Source organism: Camelus ferus, chromosome 12, assembly GCF_009834535.1.
Source record: "Camelus ferus isolate YT-003-E chromosome 12, BCGSAC_Cfer_1.0, whole genome shotgun sequence".
In the NCBI taxonomy this organism is placed as follows: Eukaryota; Metazoa; Chordata; class Mammalia; order Artiodactyla; family Camelidae; genus Camelus; species Camelus ferus.
Genome location: NC_045707.1, coordinates 6,326,059 through 6,346,976, shown reverse-complemented (window position 1 = coordinate 6,346,976; position 20,918 = coordinate 6,326,059). Strand labels below are relative to the sequence as shown.

The 20,918-nt window shown below is 46.3% G+C and overlaps 1 protein-coding gene across 5 annotated transcripts; it reads left to right on the top strand.

Annotated features, from left to right (window-relative positions):
* Positions 1 to 11: 11 nt before the first annotated feature.
* On the top strand, positions 12 to 18,122 carry DESI1 (desumoylating isopeptidase 1). Of its 5 annotated transcripts, none has more exons than XR_004324352.1 (7): positions 12 to 398; positions 9,404 to 9,425; positions 10,534 to 10,603; positions 12,935 to 13,044; positions 13,714 to 13,836; positions 16,216 to 16,453; positions 17,819 to 18,122. XR_004324352.1 is itself a non-coding variant. In XM_032492328.1 (6 exons), the coding sequence occupies exons 1-6, from the start codon at positions 311 to 313 to the stop codon at positions 16,310 to 16,312; spliced, it is 510 nt and encodes a 169-aa protein (XP_032348219.1). In that variant the 5' UTR covers positions 12 to 310; the 3' UTR covers positions 16,313 to 18,122. The 5 variants fall into 5 exon arrangements, 3 of the variants coding, with proteins under 3 accessions (XP_032348219.1, XP_032348222.1, XP_032348220.1); XR_004324353.1 differs by adding an exon at positions 15,571 to 16,065 and having other exon boundaries at positions 16 to 398; positions 16,216 to 18,122; XM_032492328.1 differs by having other exon boundaries at positions 16,216 to 18,122.
* The last annotated feature ends 2,796 nt before the right edge of the window (positions 18,123 to 20,918 follow it).

Sequence of the window (20,918 nt, the reverse complement as noted above, 5' to 3'; positions counted from 1 at the left end):
CGCGAAGCCCCGCCCCTCGCCGCCCGTCTGGATGGCATGCACATGCGCGAGAGTACATCCCTGCCCCCGCCCCCCTCCCCCTCTTCTGTGAGGACCCTGCCTGTCCCGGCTCTGTCACCTCACAGTAGTCGTTGCCGGTGGCGGGTGCGGGGGCGCGAGCTGCGCAGGGCGGCCTCTCCCCCATCCTTCAGGCCGGGCCCGGGCTCGATCTCCCCGGTCCCTCCGCTCCCTGCCCCCGTCGGGTACGGGAAGGTCCAAGCCGCTGCCGGGTGCCTGAGGGACTTCGTGGCCGCCGCCGCCACGGGTCCGGATGGAGCCGCCGAATCTCTATCCGGTGAAGCTCTACGTGTACGACCTGTCCAAGGGCCTGGCTCGGCGGCTCAGCCCCATCATGCTGGGTGAGGGGGCCGGGGGCAGGCGGGAAGCAGGGCCGGAGGCGGGCGAGGGGGTGCCGGGACGGCCGGCCCAGGTGGGGAGGCCTGGACCAGGGCTTAAAGGGAGGCAGGAGCCCAGAGGATGAAGAAAAGCCCGAATGGAGAGGGAGGGTCTGAGGTTTGGGCCCCCAAGCCCCACTTTTCCTTCTTCACGTTTGACTCCAGAGCCTTTCTAACCCTTTCCTGACCTTTCCTAACCCTTCAGAGCCCCTTCACCTGGGAGGTGGGGGAAGCCGGCGCTGGGTCCCGGTGAGTTCTCTGACTCGCTTGGGGAGCCTTCTACACTCCTCCTTCCTCTGCGCGGTGTAGGGGAGGTGAAGATGCTTGTCGAGCGGTGCCCCTCGTGGTGAAAGGGACACTGCGGAGGAAAGCCTTCCTCCGTGCCAAAAGGAAACTCTTTCTGCAGTCTCTGGGGTAGATGGGAAGAGAAAACTAGAGCTGCACAGGCCACTGACCCATTAGAAGTGAAGTCAGATGTCCTGGAGCCCAAACTCAAGTATTCACCAAGTTTGGCCTGACAATGTGGTCTTCTCAAGAGTTTCTAAGTTAATTGCTTTTGCACAGATGGTAAGAAAGCAATTCCAGGGGAGGATTGGATGCTGTTATGTCCGCAAGGATTAGTAAGGAAAGTATTTCGATTTGTGCTCCATTAAACTACTCAACTGCTGGGAGAGAAAATTGGCCCTTGTTCATTGTAGATCAAACCTCTTTATAACCCAAATACCAGTATGTCTTGTGTAACATAGGAATTGTCAGGTTTATGATTTCAGATGATATTGGGCAGGAAATGATTTGAGGAATTGAAAATTGAAAAGCTTTGGCAACATCCATATGAATGGCTAGTTTTTCTTGGCTTCTTTGAAGACATTGGATTATGTTTTAGTTCATGTCCGTGAAACAAGAAGGAAGAGGTCAAGTAAGTAAGGCTACTTTTGAGTGTCAGAGTCCTTGAGTTTCTAATGTGTCTTAGTGAGTTGAATTTAATCTCTTAACCCTGGGCCAGTGAGTGTTGCTATGTTTGGCTTCACATCAGAATCACCTAGGGTGCTTGTTAAAAATACAGATACCTTCATTTCCAACATACGTTGTTAAATGGGAATAGAGAAAAATGAAGTTGGAACATCTTTTTAAATATGAAAGTGTGTGTTTGAAGCAAAGGATATATGTACATGGTTGCTTAGGCAAATTATCTGGAAGAATAGGTAAGAAAATTGGTAACAGTGGTAGCTTACGGAAAGAAAAACTTGAGGCTGGGGGACAGGAGTGGAAGGGAGACTTTATTGTAAACTTTTTTGTATCTTTTGAATTGTGTACTACATATATATATTTTCTACTCAAAATAAGCAAAGTTTTAAATATATGGATTCTAGAGCCTTATTACACAAGTACTAAGAATCTTGTAGAGTTTTGATCCAGAAATCTGTTTTTTTAATAAGTTCCTCAGATAATTTTTATGTAGCCAATCCATTATCAGACAGAAGTAGGGCCTAGATCACCGACTGTTAAAATGAGTAAGGCAAATCTGAAAGCAAAACTTACAAAGTCACTGAGGAAGGTGCTAGTCACTAGTGGATTACATCATTCAAGTTCTAACTAAACTTCCTGGAATGGAGCCATTTGGTTAGTTTCATCATAGTAAGGTGTTGCTTAGGTATTTCCTAGACTGATAAATAAAAGCCCTCCCCTTTTTGCTGGACATTTTTGGTTCTGTTATCTAATAGTTACTGATTTTGGCTGAAAGCAACCTTAGTGTCATTGGTTCATGATTCATTCAGCAGATTTATTGAGTGCCTACTACGTGCTAGTCCCAGTGTTAAGCTTAACTGAAGATGATATGATGAACAAAGATGTTCTGTGCCATCATGGAGCTATTTAGTGGGGAAGACAACAATAAATAAGCAAATGAAATAATTACAAATTGTGATAGGCTGTGCAGTACGCCAACTAGGTGCTGAGACAGAAAATAACAAGAGACCTACTTTAAATAAGGAGGTCAGGAGTAGTGACTTTTAAGTTGGGAATTTAAGGATGAGGAAGAAGTCACAAGGTAGGTAGCGAGGGAGTTGTAGTGTTCCAGGCAGAAGGGGGATTAACCAGCCAAGGTCCTGAGGCAAGAGCCTGGCCTGTTCTGGAACTGAAAGAAGGCCTTTGTGGAGTTTAGTGGGTGAAAGGGAGAGTGCCATAACTGAAGGTGAAATACTGGACCTGCCCCTTGCCACACACAACCTTTTTTAATGGATATGAAATCCTAGAAGACCTCAGCCAAATTGGAACTTCCATTTGGCACATCTGATTGCAGGAGAACATCACCTTGCCTACAAATCTAATTCTGTCTTCCTGTCCCCTTTTCTTATACTGTTTTTATGCCTTTTGCAAAAGTAATGAAGAAAGGGTTATCAAAGCTTTCCAGAGTTAAAAACTTATGGAAAATGAGCATTGCCTTACTGGTTCACCCCATCTAGACATCACTAATCTTAAAGTTGAGTATGTCCCAGTTCTGTTAGTAGCCATATATTGATTTCCCATTCCTCAATATATTTGAACCTTTAAAAAATCAATTTGTTTCCTGATTTTTGTGGTGAATTCTAGGAGCATATTAGAATTTACCATGTGCCAGACCCTTTTTCTCTGAGTACTTTCGTGTGTTATATTCCTCACCACAATTTTGTGAAATAGGTCCTGTTATTACCTCCATTTTTCAGTTAAGGAACCTGAGATACAGGGCATTAAGAAATCTGCACCCAGGTGACACAGCTGGTAAGTGGCAGAGTTGGGTTATGAACGTAGCCAGTCAGACTTCTAGAGCTCATATTCTCATTTTACTGAACCATCTCCCCTGTGTGATGTATTCGCTTATAACTGACGTAAAGTAAGTACCTAGTTCAAGTTTATAAAGGCATTTTGGTCAAATGTTTCAAATTTGGACAAGGAAAAAAATCTGGGTTCAATGTGCATGTGACGTTCATAATCGTAGATTTATGGTCATCCCTCCTAGCTTTCATTGTTCCAGACTAAATTAGCATGACCTCATTATCTGTACCCTCTTCTTTTTTAAAAGGAAAAACTTCATGAGTGGGGTGGCCTGGCTCTTTATCTAGCTTTCATAAGCTGTAGCTTATTCTTGTTATGACAACTCTTTATTATTAGACCCCATCTAGTCTATTACAGTCATAATTGGACTAGATAAAGTCCAATGTAATTCCCTTCTCCCCTGAAACAATGTAGACTCCACAGTTTTACCCTGTCTGGTTTGCAGTCTTCAAGAATTGCTTCTAGAATGCAGTCTTGCTAGAATGAAGGTATTAATGGCTCCACAGTCCTTCACTCACCATGAAAATGGTCCTAGAATTATCCTTATTGTTCTAATTGAGCAGCAGCCTGATTGTACTTTTTTTTTCCATAGTCGCTGTTTGCCTAAGATAATTAGCTATTATAATTGTCCTTCATTTCCTCCTTTTAATAACTTTGGCTGCTCTTTAAATTTCTTGACCTCTTTCTGTACATAGGCAATAAATGTGGAGGTGGGTTTGTTTTTTTAATTGTGGTAAGAGGTACATTATACTTGCAGATTGTTTTCTGATCTGAAGTTTTATATGCATGCACATATTCCAAGATCCCATTTATTTTTCTTTACAAGCCTATCTCAAAATTGTTCTCAGGTTTAAAGACTTAGGCATGTAAAGTATACATATATTTCTTGGCAGAATGCTATCCAACGAATATTTGAGATTTTACTATGCTCAGTGCCTTGCTTAATTCTGTAGTACAAATAGTAATGAAATAAAAGACATGGACTCTGTCCTCAAGGAGTTTATTTAGTTAAAAATAATGTTGTGCATATGCAACATTATTAACAACACAAAAGAGATTACGATTAGATGCCAAAAATGAGAAAGTGATGAAATAATTATTTTAGGCCTTGAAAGAAGGGAGAGGTCATGGTAGGCTGGATGGGTCAGAAGGACTTCAGTGAAAACCTTGAGCTCCTGGAGAACAGAGATTCTGTCTCCTCTGTGTGTCCCCAGTGGCCAGTCAGAGCTAGTGATCAGTAAATATTGATTATAGGAATGATTGAGCCTTGAACTCAAGCTTAAAGATCAAGTAGAATTTATTTGAATCTGAGAGGGTTTTTTTAAATGTTTTAATGCCATCTATTGTGCTTTGTTTTAGATTTTTATTGTTCATTGTGTGTACTGTTTTATATCCATCTAATGAATTAATTCAGTAATCACGCAGTTTCTCTTTGGCAAAATGAAAACTAATGTGGCTTACCAGGCCCTTCGTGATCTTTCTGCTTTTCTCCCCACCCTCAGCTGTCTCCACATACTAAGCACACTCTATAAGCCTTTCTCAGCCAGGTTCCACAAGAGAATTAAGCCCTAGGGAAAATGATCTGAGTGACTGTTTTCTCATTCCCCCAGTAGATACCTCAGAACAGTAGGGCTTAATTCTCTTGCAGAACCCCAGTGGAAAAGGCTGCTGTGCCCCGTAACAGGACTGAACCCATTCGGTTCTTCTTTACCTCTAGGCTTTTCAAGGCTATGCCCTCTGCCAGGGATACTTTCTCTCCCCATCTCTTAGCTTGGATAACTTCTGCTCATCCTTGAGGCCTCAACTAAAATGTCACTTCCTCCAGGAAACTTTCCCTGACCTCCCCACCCCCCCAAATTGGTCACATGTCTCTATCATGTGCTGATAACATCCGGCAATGTCCTGTAATAGCATCTGTCATTCTATTTTATAATTACATGTTTTCTCATCTGTGTCCATTTCCCCAGCCCCAACTGGACTGGAAGCCCCCACTGGGGGCAAGAACTCTTGATTGTATCCCCAGAGTTTAGCACAGTTCTTGGCATTCAGTAAATACAAGCTGAGTAAATGGCAGGATGCTGCAGACCTACCTCACAGCATTGCTACAAGGCTTGACTAACAACAAGCAGTGGTTAAGAGGGAACCCTCTTAGTACTGAGAAAAAGATCTCACAAATCTGTTATCCGTATGCTGAGAAAGAATCCTATACCAGCTCCAAGGAATCCTAGTGCTAAAGTATTAAGTAGTCATAAACCTACCTTTTTTGAGGATTAAAATACCTTCTTAGTTTTTAACGATGTAGTGCATTTTGATTTTGTGATAGTCCTTCTCTACCTAAAGGAAGGGCAAGCCCCCTGCCAGTAGGCATTTTTTACAGTATAGGCATAAAAGTCCACCTGTGTTATACAGATGTTTCTCTTTACCTTTTCCCACATAGATTCAACATCTATCCAGTGGTTCCAGAGAAGAATAAGCTGACTTTTTTCTTTTAAGCTGACTTTTTGAGTTAACCTCTTCACATTGCTGGTAATCTAGCAAACGACATTAAAACACTGCCAATTAGAAACGCTGTCACTGTGGGGAGGAATCTAGGAGGTGAGCTGGGGTGACTTTTGATTTATACCAGTGAGCCAGTGCTGCCTGCCCCTGTAGCCCATCACCATCATCCACCTTATGCTTATTAATAGACATTTATTTAGCACCAGCAGTATACCAGGTTCTGATCTTGAGCATGTCCCACAACCAACATGTGTCTGTATGCACAAGCTCCTTTATCTTAATTGATGAAGAGGTAGATAGAATATTTTCACCTTGGTTTTTATGTACTGACTTTACTCTTATAATCAGTGGAAGGCTGTTGAGTGCGGACCTCACTCTACATTCTTTGTTATTCATGATGAAAACAGGGCTACTATCCATGTCTTCCATTTGTTTTCACGTGCATACCTCATAGGCTTCAAAATCAATGCATTGGATGTACCAACAAGCTTAGAGACATGCAGCCATCTGACCACTCCCTCTCCAGCTTGCTGAGGAAGTCCTAGTGGGAAAAGTCTGCTTCTGTAGTATGCTAATATCCACTGAGCCTAATTCACATCCTGATACGGCCTTGTGCCCTAATTCAAACTCAAACCCCCATCTACTCACCTATTCCTACCTCAATCTGTCCGAAAAAATTAAAAAGTCAGTTCAGTCAGTCCCACTTTACAGTGCCTGTCACCCCATAGAGCAGGCCACAGCCCTCATCCTTGTCCTCAGGAGGGCAGGCCCCTGAGCAGCTACACTTAGATTTCTACCTGAGCTGCTCCAACAAGCACATGGTCATATCCTGTTTTTTCTTGTCTTTACACTGAACAAACCATGCATCTTTATTTACGTGTTTGTAAATGATGTTAATAAATATCTGTCCTACTCTACTATGTAAAGATGTGAGAATAAGGGTAACTATGAAGCACTTTAAATTAAGAAATGATCTAAATCCACTCAATCCATTTTTTTCCACTTAATCCATTTTAAATGTTGTTGGCTCCAAGTGTTTGGCAGATGGATTAATAAATGAAAGAATGAATAAAAGGATCCTTTTTCTATAGTTCCTATCACCATTCTATGGACAGATGAGATCTTAAGTGTACCTGGATGTGGTTGAATAAGGAGGAAGGAGAATGTCCAGCTTACAGACAAATTTAATGCTCAATACAGAGACTATCAAGGAGAATAAAGTAGGGTTTGTATCCCACAACTTCTGAGTTGTTTCTCAGGTGTAAAATAACTGACAGGATGATCTCTGTGGCCCCTCTCCAAAAGCCCATTATTTTGGTAGGTCTGGGTTTGAACTGATGCATCTGTACCTGCAGCTGTCCTCCTAGGTCATTGAGCATGGGCGTCTGAGAAGGCAATAGCAGGCTCAGGGTACAATATGCCAGGGTTGCAAAGTCATTTGAATAACAAGCCAGGGCAGCCAAGATTGGGGTTGAGAACTTTGGCCTTATTTGGCCTCTGTGTGTCAACCTACAGAGCTAATGAAACAAAATAGCTCGTCTCAACAGATGTGCCTGTAGCATCTCTGTTCCAGGCTCTTTGCTTGGCGCTGGATTTACAAAGATGCATAAGAAACTGCCTTGTCTTTGAGTCAGTTGTAGTCTGATGGGGGAAAGAGACATGTAAATAGCTAGTTTTTATACCAAGGTACTATAAGACCAGCCTAATTTCAAATTGTAAAGCCTAAGAGAAGTAAGAGTTAGACTTTTTTGGGGGGTGGTATGTATTATATGCCAGGCATTGTGCTAGGCCTATTTCATCTCTTTCGATCTTGGAAATGCTATGAGGTAAGACTCAATTATTGTGCTTTTTTTCCTAGCAGAATAGGAAACTAAGGCTTAAGCAGTGCTATCCTATAATAGAACCTCCAGCTTTGGTGGAAATGTTCTAGATCTGCACTGTCCCATCCTAACTACTGGCCACGTGTGGCTATTGAATACTTGAAATGCGGTAGTCAACTGAGGAACTGAATTTATTCTTTTAATTTTAATAGCCACATGTAGGCACCATACTGGACAGCTCAGGCTTAGAAAAGATCTCAGCTACAAGTTGATCTGTGTGATCTTGTTCTCTGTTACCTCTGCTCATCTCCTGCTTTTCTCCTCCTCACTCAACCACTCTAGCCGCAGCTGGCCTCCTTAAGTTCCCTCAAATACACGTAGCATGTCCTGCCTCTGCATGGCTCCCTCCCTTGCCTCCTTCAGGCCTTTGCTCAAATGTCACCTTCTCAGGGGGAGGGTATAACTCAGGGGCAAGAGTGCGTGCCTAGCATGCATGAGGTCCTAGGTTCAATCCCCAGCACCTCCGTTAAAAAATAAAATAGCTAAACCTAATAACCTCCCCCCCAACAAAATTTAAATAAAATACAAATAAAGGGGCAAAACTTTTAAAAAGAGAAAACATTTTAACCTCTTAAGGATAACCTCTCCTTCCACACAGTGCTTTGAGTTTCATTCTTTAGAAATTCACAGGGCAAACACTGAAATGTTGGAAGTGCATTTAGTAATCAGTAAACAGTTACTGTAAAATTATAACCAGCAGTGAGTGAGTGATGTTTGATAATGTTCTCAAGCCTTTCATTGCCCTTCCTGTGCATCCTTAGCACTGTTGTATCTTCGATGGACCACTGCAGACCTCCTCACTCTAGTCTGCTCTCTCTACTCTCTTCCCTCCAGTTCACTTTCTGTACCTACAGTTATCTTTTAGAAGATACAGTTATTGTTTAAACATGGATCTGATCAAGGCCCTCTACTGCCTAACAACCTTCAGCACCCCACTGTGCAGGACAGCGTCCAGTCCAGGTTTACTCTCCTTTGCTTGCACCCTTGCTGCCACCTGTCCTCTTAACCACCATCACTGCACCCTTTGCTCTACCCTGTGAGACCTTAGTCTTTTTCACAACCATGTATTTGCACATGCTGTTCCTTCTGGCAGAAATGTCGGTCCCTGCCCCTGTTTGTTCACTGGTAGAATTGCAGCTCGTGAAGGTAGTTCTCTATCTTTATTATTTTTACCACTATTATGGAGCCTGTCAACATTGTGTTTTAAGTTATTTATGTGTGTATCTCTCTTTCCATTTGACTTTGGGCTCCTTAAAGGCAAGACAGAGATAAACTCATATTTGCATTTCCATACCTCACATCATGTCTGCCACATAGAGGTACAGAATGCATGTGCCATGACTATTCAAATGGGTGGTATTTGCAAAGTTGCTCTATCATTTTCTAAAGGATTTACCTCACATATGCTCTATGAAGAAGTGGATAATAACATTTCTGTATTATTGTTTTACTATAGTCTCAAAAGATGGGACAAATTAAAAATGCAAGATTGAATTGACCCCAAATGAGAAAGAAAAGCAGACATAAAATTGGGTATATCTATACAAGTATTTCCATCTTGCGTTCTGCTTAAGGATTCTGATTATTTTCAACTTACTTAACATGGCATACCATGTCACGACCTAAGGACCTTATTGGAGGAGAATTGCATTCCTAGAAAATGCCCCAAGAGGTTATAATGGGTTGCTCTGGGTTTGACTGATGGTCTGAATTTACTGTGGCTAGGAGACCATTTAGTCTAGTTCCAAGTGGCTAAATCTCTTCTTTTTTTCTCCACAGGGAAACAACTGGAAGGCATCTGGTAAGTTGGGACCTCCTTACAGTGACTGGTTTATGAAACGAGGCAGCACCGCGCACTTCATGTTCTAATCTGTGGCTTCCAACTTCAAACCTAGCTCTCTGAGTCACAGAGCTTCAAGTTCTAAAGCAGTGGTTCTCAACCAGGAGTTTATCAGTGTCTCAAGACATTTGGGGTGTGTGGGTGAAGGCCCGGGATGCTGCTATATACCTCCTACAATTTGCAGGATGGCCTCCACAACAAAGAATGATCCAGCCAGAAACGTGTGGTGCTGAGGATAAAAAACCCTGTCCTAAAGAAAGGCAGAATGATGTCAGCCCACCCTGACCAAGCTTTCTAAGTATAGAAGTCCTGAGGGCCCCACGTGTCTTTCTTAAAACACATGTGCTTTGGTCTCTTAGACCCATCCCTGCAAGACACAAGAGGGTGGCTGGGCTCTCAGTTCCATTTCTGAGGAAACCGTAGGTCAGTGTTCTGTTTGGACTCCTAGAGCCTGCTGACATTTTGGCTGACCAGAATAACCCTTTGCTTTGTTTGACTCAGACCCAAGAAGTAATAGGAATACCTTCACCTGCAGCAGGTCCACACTTAACAGCATCTGGTTTTCCCTCAGCATGGTCTAGGTTAACTGCTCCTGTTAGTTTAAAAAGCCTGGGAACACACCTTGCTCTGCAGAGCTTTATTTCAATAATTGACTTGTTAATATTGGGGTGAACCTCTAAGGACTCCCCTCTGCTCACTGAACAGCAGTGGTTCTCAACAGGGTAAAGTTCTGCCCCCAGGAGACCCCAGGCAATGTCTGGTTGTCACAACTGGGGGGGGGGGGATGCTACTACTGTCTAGTAGGTAAATACCAGGATGCTGCTGAATGTCCTAGAATGCACAGGACATCCCCACAACAGAGGACTATCCAGCCCCAAATAGTAGCGCCAAAGTCTGGAAACTCTAATCTGAGGTATTTATCTTATGTTTATTTGATTAGTTTATAAAGCTGTTGACCTCATAAGTCGTATACTTAGGCAGAAATTCTTCTCATTGCGGTGTGGTGTTTGCTTTTTCTCAGTCCAGATTTAAACTTTCTGGCTTATTCTGCCTCTTCTGTGCGTTGCAGGCACACCTCCATAGTTGTGCACAAGGATGAGTTCTTCTTCGGCAGTGGCGGTATCTCCAGCTGTCCCCCGGTGAGTGTCTTCTCCCACACCCTGTCCCGCAGTCTCAGGTCCCTGGGTGTTCCCGTAGGCCAGGAACTTCGCTACTCCTCCATAGTTCTGGCGGCTAGGCCAGGCTGTACGGTCCTGTGCAATAGTTCCTCATGGTGGCCTTAAGACTCAGCTCCAGAATACCCTTCCCAGACCTTCCAGCCAGTTGCCCTCCTCTCTGCTCCCATGGCAGTTGTGGTCCATGTCACACTGAGCACGTTATGGTGAAACAGGCTGTTCCTGAGTCTCTGCAGGGATCCACAGGCCAGCTCCCTGTAAGCTGACACTGCCTCCCTCTCCTGTCACCATCGCTAGCTCAGTGCCTGCTTCATGGTGAGAACCCAGTCAGTGTGCAGCTGACCCATGAGGACTCTGAGAGAGAGGGAGTTGCCCAAAGTTACATGGCCAGTTACAGCGCCAGTACTAAAACCGAAGTCTCTCTGACTCTAAAGCCCACGCTTTTTTCCAGAAAATTTCTGTCTGAGCTATCTGAGGGTTGTGACAGCAGGTACTCAGGCAAAGACCAAGCAGCCATTCGTTTTATACTCATGAATGGGGAGTCATTTTTTATTTCTTCCTTCCACTGGCTTTCCACTTCCTATAACAAGTCCTTCTTTAACTCCACTCAGTTCTGCCTTGTAAATGTGTCTTAAACCAGATTCTCTCTCTTCATCTCTTCCCGCTTCTCCAGAGCTTTCACCTTCATCCAGCCTCATTTCTAGCCTGGACTTCAGCAGTCCATCTACTCTTCCTTCTCAGTCAGTTCTCCACACGAGAGGCAAAGTGATCTTTTCAAATGAAAATCTGAACATGGCATTCCCTTTTTTAAGTCAGAACTCTTCCCATTGCTCTGGGAATAAAAAGCAGAAGCTCAGCATAGCCTCCAAGGCCATGTCTGATCTGGTCTGGGTCTTTCTTCCTCGATGGCCCCTTTGCAGGTTGAGCCCTTCCCCAGCCCCTCTTTCTCATTCCCTGAACACATGCATGTTGGACAATTAAACCTGTCCTCTGACTTCAGTCCACCTCCCTGATCCGCCACTTGGTTATAGCTCTCCATCCTTCAGATGAGTTCAGTGTCGCTTTCTCAGCCAAGTCTTCTCTGACCCTTCAGACTGTCTTATGTACTCACCACATTCTCTACGTTTTCCAGCAAGACCCTTATCATAGCTCATAATTATACAGGGGTTTATGGGATATTTTTTTTTTTTTTTTTTTTTTTTTTTGGTTTGCCTTCCCTGCTAGACTGTAAGCTCCGTGAGGGCAAGAATCTCATCTGTTTTGTCCACATCGTGCCCCCAGTGCCTAGCATAAGGCCCAGCACATAGTAAGTTCTCAGTATGTATTTGTTACGTGAGTGAATAATAGGAGGTTGAATAGTGACCTTTTAGTCTCTTGTAGCTCTATGATTATTATACTCTGACTGCAGGAATTATCCTGCTCACTGTGCTTCCCCCAGGGCCCAGAACAGTGTGGGGCACGTAGTGGGTGCTCGACAGCCACTGCGTGAATGAATGATCTTTTCAGGGAGCTCTGCTCTGGAGTGCTCGCCCTCACTCCCCAGCCCATTCCCAGCTCTCTCCTCGCCTGTGATCTGGGTGCTTTCCCCTTGGCTGGTTTCCCCCGCAAGGCCTCAGTCTCTTCGTTCGTCTGCAATGGCGGTCTGTTAACCCATGGCTGAGGGTTTTCTGTAGGCCTTCCAGGGGCCATTAACTCCCTTGCCAGGGGAACTTTATCCCCTCATTAGATTAGCCTCACAGGTCAAAAAGGAACTGAATTATTGAAGTATTTGCCAACCTGCCAGATTTCTCACAATTCTTCACATTTTCCCAGTGTTACAAGGGACATCAGGTGTGTCACAAGAAACACTGGCTGCATACAGTATGAATATAGGCATGTAAAGATGACCTATCAGGCGTGAGCCATTTCTGTTTGTCCTGTTCTGCCCTCATGAGCAGGCATGTTAGGGACAAAGGGGAGAATTCAGATTCTGGGTTTCTATCTTTTTATCAACTGAATGCATGGTCAGTGCCAGGAGTCTGACCTGCAAGAGACTCAGCTTCCCAGAGCCCCACCAGAAACAGAAAGCCTGGCTTCTTAGCCATGTTGCCAGCACATGGCAATGGATTAGTTGCCAGGAAGCTCTAAGCCATTATAGCCTTGACACAAATGGGAAATAACACTCTTCACCTGCCCTGGGTGCTCTCAGAATCAAAAGTTGTAAAACAGGGCATTTGTGTTCTTCAGTGGGAAGCCACATGAAAAAATTCAGTGGAGAAAATGATTTAATGACTTTCTTTTGGCTGGCCCTTTTAGGGAGGGACATTGCTTGGGCCCCCAGACTCTGTGGTTGATGTGGGGAGCACAGAAGTCACAGAAGAAATCTTTCTGGAGTACCTGTCCTCCCTGGGGGAGTCTCTGTTCCGGTGAGTGGAGACAGGGGTGGTGGTTAGCTGTGTCTATCTCCCCAACTAGATAATCAGTCCCCAGAGGGAAGCCACCAGTCATTTCCCCCAGAGCACTCACCACAAGGTCTGGCCCAGTATTTGCTGAATAAATATGAAGGGAAGGCAGTTATCACGCCACAAAAAGAGCTCAGCATTGCTCCAAAGGCGCTATTCCATCCCAGCATACCTACTGTGGAAACTTTGAGGAAAGGAAGGGTATTTATTCCTTCTGATTAAAATCAGCTGCTGCTATTTCAGCATATGCTGCTCTCAACAAAGTATTTTGTCCTGAAAATCAAAAAAAGGGTTTGTAGAGAGGTTGGGATGAAATACAAACTTGAGCAGATTTTCTCTTAAAGAAGCTTTAGCCAATTTCAAGTGTTAAACTCTAACCCTGGAGCTCTGCTTTAGTGACTGTAAAGATTCTTCTGAAACTGAAGGAGCCAGATGTTTTTATTTCATCTTTCCCTCAAAAATCTGTTATGTAAGGGCCCAGAGTGGCAAACCAAGCGGTCCTTTTGGAGTGTAAAGTAGAATCACGGTCCTCAGATTCAGCTGTGCTCACCATTCTGTCACTTGGTTTGAACTGTTTCATGTACGTGCTTGCTGACTCACATCTGTGTCCCAAACCTTTCTCACAATGTACAGAGGTGAAGCCTACAACCTCTTTGAACACAACTGTAACACCTTCAGCAACGAAGTGGCGCAGTTCCTGACCGGGCGGAAGATCCCTTCTTACATCACTGACCTTCCCTCTGAAGTTCTCTCCACGTGAGTGGCCTCTACCTCTCCCCCGCCTTTGAAATCCCCATTCCCCCCTCCTCTGGCCCACATCTGCCCCCTAGTCTCAGCAGAGTCTGCCCAGCTAATGGGGCCCTGTCATGATGACAGCTTCTACTCACATATGCTCACCTTCACCCTCCTTGGAGTTGGACCAACTCTGCCCTGGTCTGAGTGCAACTGCAGAACTTAGAAACCCACTTGACACTGGCCCCAGTGCTTGTACAGAATCCTGAACAAACTGTCTTTCCCTTTATACATGAGGCATGCCACTCCCCAGAAGTGCCCACTTAAAAGGCAGTTTTAGATAGATGGGCCCAGAGTAGGCCAGAGAATTAGTCAGGTGTCTTGTTTTGAAACTGTTGTTAATCTTTCTTCCCCTGCATCTTGAACTATTTGACGCCCTCAAAGACAACTTCTACTCACCCTCCTACTATGTGGTGCACAATTAGCCCTCGGTAGATGCTTTCTTCAAGAACATTCTGTAGCCCCTCCCACCTGATGTGGCCAAGCTTCGTGGGCCATCATCCAGGTGGTGTCCCCTGAAAGGACACACACACACCCAGTGCCATCACACCCCTCCCTCCCTTTGCTGCTGATTGCATTCAGGCAGCCTCTACCCACTCTAGGACCGTGTCCAATTGCTGAATGACTCAGTTTCTCCTGAACTGTGGCCCTGTCCAACAGGGATCCTGGCAGGTTTAGCAGGCTCAGCAAGGTGAACTATTCTTCACACCTGGGTAGGAACCCCTCAGGAAAAACTTGCATAGGAAATAAGGCTGATGTCAGTGTCAGGCTGAGTGAGGAGAGCCCCGTCTCCCACTCCTGGCCCTGCCTTCCTGTTCCTTGGTGGGTGTGTTAAACCCCATAGCCTTACTGAAGAATCTAGGTTATGGGGCCCTGAGCAAACCCGAGTAGCTGGAATGTTCTTGCTGTTACTATCCGATGGGTGGAGTTCCTGGACTCGTCTGAATTAAGATTAATATTTCTCGGTTTCATCTGTTTATGCTTTAAAATACTTTATTTCCTTTGAACTTGGGAATGATTTCCAAAAATGGCAATAGCCGCCGAAGAAAAAGAAAACTAGTAACAGATGCACTGTGGACCACCCGATTTAAGATGACAGTAATCTTGGAAAGTCTCTAAGGCTACGGTATTCGCAGTCTTTTTTCCAGCTAAGCTGCTCTGAGAGCAAACTGGGAGCCCTTTACAAAGTGGCACTGACACCTTCTGTCAGCCTGCACTGGTCATTTTTCCTGGATATTCCTGGTACTCCCTAGGAGACCTCCGTTCCCTGAGGAGTCCAGTTGTGTTCCACCCTCACTCCTGACTTTATCTTTTTCATATTCTTTTTCTTTTACCTCAGCTTCTTCGCTTAATCTTCTTGTACCATAAGAGCTAAAGACAGAAGTACAGAAAGCTCTAGTTTCCAGTCTATAGCCAACCTGTCCAGACCACAGCCAACCAGGATATGGCGGTGATGGTGGTGAGATGGTAGCATTTACTGAGGAGGGGACGCCAGGAATAAAAACGTAGAGCAGGCTATGTGGAGATCCCCTCTGTGAAAAAGGATGTATGAGATAGGCGATAAAGTGAAATGCAGTGATAGAGAACTTCCTGGCGTGGCAGGGCCACTGCACACGTGGGCCAAGCCGGGCGCGCTGGCCAGCTGTGGCAGTCTGCGTCAGGGAGCCCACCCCAGCCCCATGTCTGTTTTCTCCGCAGGCCCTTTGGACAGGCCCTGCGACCCTTCCTGGACTCCATCCAGATCCAGCCTCCTGGAGGGAGCACAGTGGGCCGACCCAACGGCCAGAGCTAACAGGACTGCATGGGACCGCCCTGCCTCACCAGGGCTTTTCCTTTTTAAACAAAACAAACCCTACCAGATTTCTATTTTATCATTTTACATCAGAGCTAACAACCAGGGGACGGCTTTTTAAATTTCCCAGGGAAGGAGATCATCAGGCTGAATGTAGGACAATGCTGCTAAGAAACAACAAAATGCCACCCCTTCTAATAGTATTATACTAATTTATTAAGGCTGTCTTGTCTGTGAGTTCACTTCTAATGCTGCTTCCTAAGCGGCCTACAGACTGGAGAAAGGGAGAGGATTTGTTTAAGCAGAAAGCAAGAGGCAGAGTCTGGGGAAGCCCCAACCAAGAACCTCTTTCCAGAGAATGCCCACACTCTACCCAGGTTGCCACCACCCATGGGGCCCAGGTGAGTTTTATATTACCCATGACCTGGAAGCGGTTACTCTCTAGCGTTAAATGAATCGAAGGACTTGGTGGGACCAGTTTCAGGATGACTTACCCAACCTAAGTGAACTCTTTAGCCACGATCTTCTCACCTTCCCTCCCCTCCATCAAGCAAGGCCATGGGACCAGGGCTGGAGCAACCAAAGCCTCAGGATCAGCAAGTGTCAGCCCAGAGGAAACAGGATAAAGCCATTCCTCCTTCCACCTAGACTGATTACCAATCCTCTGACGTTGATTTTGAAGAAGCTGCCTTGCTGTCTACGGGCTGTTCTTCCTCAGCATAGCTGACCTGTCAGTTAACGAAGGTTTGGAGCGGCAGAGGCCCAGGCCTTTTGTCTGCAAGTAATAATGTAAGTTATTTGCAGTCACCGTGCCCACCCGCACCCAGACCAATATGCAGTATTCAGCTAGGGAGCAAGGGGAAGTGATTCCCTGCTCTTGGAAAATGTCCCTGATGTAGAAAGAATAATGCAGAATCAAGGTGACAAATTTAGAATTGTTTCTGATAGGGATTTTTACATTATCCTAAATGTGTTTTGAAGGGACGTATTATTTCTCTTGTCATTCTGACTTTAAGAAAGCAAGGTTGAGGGCATGAGTGGGCATTTTTATAATGAGCTGCTGCTGGGAACTTACAGGCGGGGAACAATCTGGAAGTTTCTTACCTGGAGAGGCTTTCAGATTCTCTTTCTTCGTGTGAGCCTCCCTCAAGTTGGGAGACTGAGTGTGGAGAAGGGACTCAGAGCTGCAAGGTATCTGAGTCCCAGCCCTGGCATCCTTGGGCCCCTCCTGCCACTTCTCAGACTTGAATTATGTTCTCTTTCCTGGAGTCTGGCCTGCAGCAGGTGCCTTTCCTCTCCAAAAAGCTGCTGCTCACCTCTGGCCTCGTCTCCTCCCATCTCTGCCATTAGCCATGGCAGTTGGCATCATCAGGGTCTCAGCTAGAGGAGAAGATGTTATTCTCCCTTAGTGTTTGCCTGTGACCTGACCAGGGGCATGTTCATGATGGCTGACGGTAGTGCCAAGTGGCATTTTGGAACTTTTAAGATTGGAGGCCAAACCAGTGAGCACTTTAATTCTCGAGACCCACTGACTTGCCAGTGTGCATGCTAATGGTACATCAGAGCGGAAACTAGCAGGGGCTATTATTTAATGTTGACCTCCTGGCAGAACTGGGCCATGGAAAATGGGTTTCAGGCTGGGTTTCTCCTGGGAGGGCAGCATGTTGGTCGAGGCCATTGCTCTGCTTCCCAGCTGTTTCTCCCCTTTTTCAGCTTGCCTTGCCCAGCCCTCTCTCTCTTCCAAGCTCCTGCTCCAGACCTCTCTGCTCAGAGCACTCAGCTCCAGCCAGAGGGTGATGGGCATCACAAGCTCCTTCTCATCTCTCTTCTCCACCATATCCAGACTCAGCTGATTTCTCTTCCCCCAGTAGTCACCTCCAGATGCAGGGCTATACCAAGAAGTTAGCCTAAGTGGCTCCGGTGAGAGACTGAGTCACTTGCTTCATTGAAAGCTGCCCTTCATGCCCAACAGCCGTTTGTGCCAATGCCTGTGCCTTAGGGTTTGTGGGGAGAGGAGGGGTCAGTAAGCCATCTTCTTAGAGCTCTGCAGGGAGGCAGGCTCTCCCTCCCCTACCCAAGTCTCACCGTCACTACCTGGACGCCCAGGCTCAGGCTAGGACCCCCCAACACCATCCTCGCATTTCTCTATCCCAGAACCTCAGGAGCCTGCTCATTGTGACCAGCCAGCTCCATACAGGCGTGCGCAGGCAAGCAGAATGAGAAACGAGCCGTGTGTGTGATTGTATCGCACAGTGGACACCTCCATCAAGGTCCATGGTCTAAAGGGACAGGGAAGGAGGAGGAGGGATGAGACCGTCACCCCTTCCCAGAAATAAAGTTTGTTCCTTTGAGATTCCTTTTTGTCCTTGAAGTCAAACTAATAACTGTATAATATGGAGGTGTTTACTGTTTTTCTTTGGTATTTTTTCTAATGCAATAAACTCATTTCTGCCTGCTGCCATTTGTGTCGTGCTTGAAGGTCTGGGTATGCAGCCAACATGAGGCAGCTGCAGCCTGATTCTTCATCTGTCTCCCACTGAGCTTAACTTTGCTCAGTCTGGATATGCCGCCTTTGCTTGGTTGTAAGACTTGTGGATAAGAAGTGACAATAGCAGAAAAGAGTGTATGACTTTCACCATTGCTTTATCAAGATGGGGAAAGAGCCCAGAGAGGATTCCCCTTGCCCAGGGTCACCTTGTGGCTGGTGGTGGAGTAAGACTCAAAAACCTGGTCTGCTGGCCTCAGCTTCTGAGATCTCAGAGGACGTCTGACCTCACCAAGAAGTATTCACTTCTGGTTTCAGCTTGGCTATAGGCTGGGTCTGTGGCCTCAGGGATCTCTGCCCACCTTTCCCTGACCTCACTGAAGAGGTGCTGGGGCGGGTGGACAGCCCTCTGAATGCCCGCAGTGCTTCCAGGCACGCCAGCCGAGCTGCCGGGGTCTGCAGGTTCAGTTGGCCCACTTTGAGTGAGCACCTTCTGCCTGGCTTTCTTTCACACACCACGGACTCAGGATGTGGGTGTTGGTCCTGTTTTACAGGTGGGGAAACAGGTGCAGAGAAGCTAAGTTATCCAGGTGGCGAGTGGCTGAGCCCTTGAATCCGGGCCATGTTCTCACCGTCCTCCGCTGAGACCTCGTCATTAAGGCACTGTGTCTTTCCAATGTGCTAGCTTAAAAATAAAACAGAAGGTTCTGTCTTTCTAGAGGATACAGAGGGCAGGTGGCTTTGGCTGACATATGTGCTTCCCAGGAGCTGACATGTGGCAGGAGTCCTTTGAAGGCACCCGGTCTGAGACCACACAGCCTGGGCTTAAGTCCTAACTTTGCTACTTGTGGGCCAGTCTGTTTGTCTCGTTATCTATAAAATGGGGGAAATGGTACCTACCTCACAGGGGTGGTTTGAAGAGAGTAAATGGGAAGTACTTTGCCCGGTGCCTGGCACAAATTAAATAATCAATGAATGTCGGGCTGAGGGCGAATCCATTCAACCCCTACTGCCTGAGGATTTCTGTAAGCCAGCTCTGAGCAGAGGCCAAATCTCTCTGCTGAGGACAGTTTACAAGATAAGGTACTGCAGACGTGCATCACCTGCTTCTGGGGGAAATGGCAGAAAACAGCTATTTTACCCTTAGACTTTGTGACTTACGACAAAATGTGGGGTGAGTTCATTAAAGCCCGTAACCTTCCCCGGGAGCCTACCATGTGTGAAGCAGCACCGAGCTCAGTGCTAGGGGTACAGTGGTGAGCGGGACTGACAAGGTCCTGCCCAGTCAGGGGTTAGATTCCGGGGAAGACACATGGTACACAGGTTTGGTAATCTCAGGTTGCAATAGTGCTAGGGAAGAAATAAAACCAGGTGGCAGTGTAGTGTTGAGGGGTGGGGAGGGGGTGGAAGTTGGGGAAGGCGTGTGTGACAAGGTGTTTAATCTGAGACCTAAACGACAAAGTGCAGATCTAAGGGAAGAACGGTCCAGGCAGAGGGAGCAGCAAGTGCAAGAATGTTGGAGGGGCTAGTGGTTGGAGCACAAGAGCAGAACGGGTGGTGGAAGTGTTGAGGCTGGAGGGGCTGGTGGGTCAGACAGTGTGGGAATGATGACCTGATCGATTCGCAATGTTGAGAATGGGGGTGAGGGGGTGGCAAGAGGGGCAGCACAAAACCAGGGAGGAGGGTAGTGTGGTTGTCAAGCAAGAAGTGAGGTGTACTGTGCACCTTCTGTGTGCCCAGAGCTGTGAAGAAGCCCTGGAAATTGGTTTGGTCCCTGTTCCCCAGGATCTTCCAGTGCGGGGAGGAATGAAACAGCCCCTGTGAAACCTGCAAAGGCAAGAACTGCGGGACTACAGAGTCACTGTCAGCCACTGGCCCTGCTCCTTTGAGCTTTCACTAAACTATGCTGGCGTTATTAGGATGTGCTTAGATTTCTTAATTTGTTTTTTTTCCAAAAAGAAAACAATTTGGTTATATGAGTATAAAGATAATATATATTTGGAAAATGTAAGCAACCAATAACAGTACAAAGATGAGAGAAAAAAAGTCACCTAAAATTCCATCATCCTAAGATACGTTAACATTTTGTGAACGTCCTTGCAGACGTTTCTGTGGATTCGAAGGCACACATGCTAGACATGCTGTGTTGTACCTGGCTTTGTTCTCTCAACATGGAGTGAAAACCTGTACTGCCCAGCAAAGTGGACCGAAAACCACCTTGGAGCGGGGGTGTGGTGTGCTGGTGCTAGTGGGACCGATAGAGGAAGTTCTGAGGAGAGATCATTCCAGCAAAGTTCCCCAAAGCCTGAGGGAGCTATTAGGTAAGAGTAAGATGCTCGTCACAGGTGTGTGCGTGGATGTGGAGTCTGCTCCGGAGGGTGATGATGGTGTAGGAGGATTCCTGCCCAGGCTGGTGGGCCCAGGTTCCTCACGCTCACACCAGGACCTTGGCCTGAGCGTGCAGACAAAGAACCTATCGGGGGTCTAGCACAGCACTGAGTGTGAGTTCTTCACCACGAAGCCTGACTGCTTTGGGAGGGGACAGAGGTTCTGGGACTAGTCCTGGTCCACAAGTTTGCCTGGGAGCCCAGGGTCCCCTGCAGAGATCTCTGCCCCACCTTTTCCCCCCAGGTGGAGAGAACCCAGGAAAGTCAAGCTGCAGTGAGAGAGATGGACACCAGGTGGCGCTGTGAACTCATGGCTCAGCTGGCCACCAAACTCCAAGTCTTGGGTACAGGTCACCTGAGCATGCCCTTCTCCCCACACACC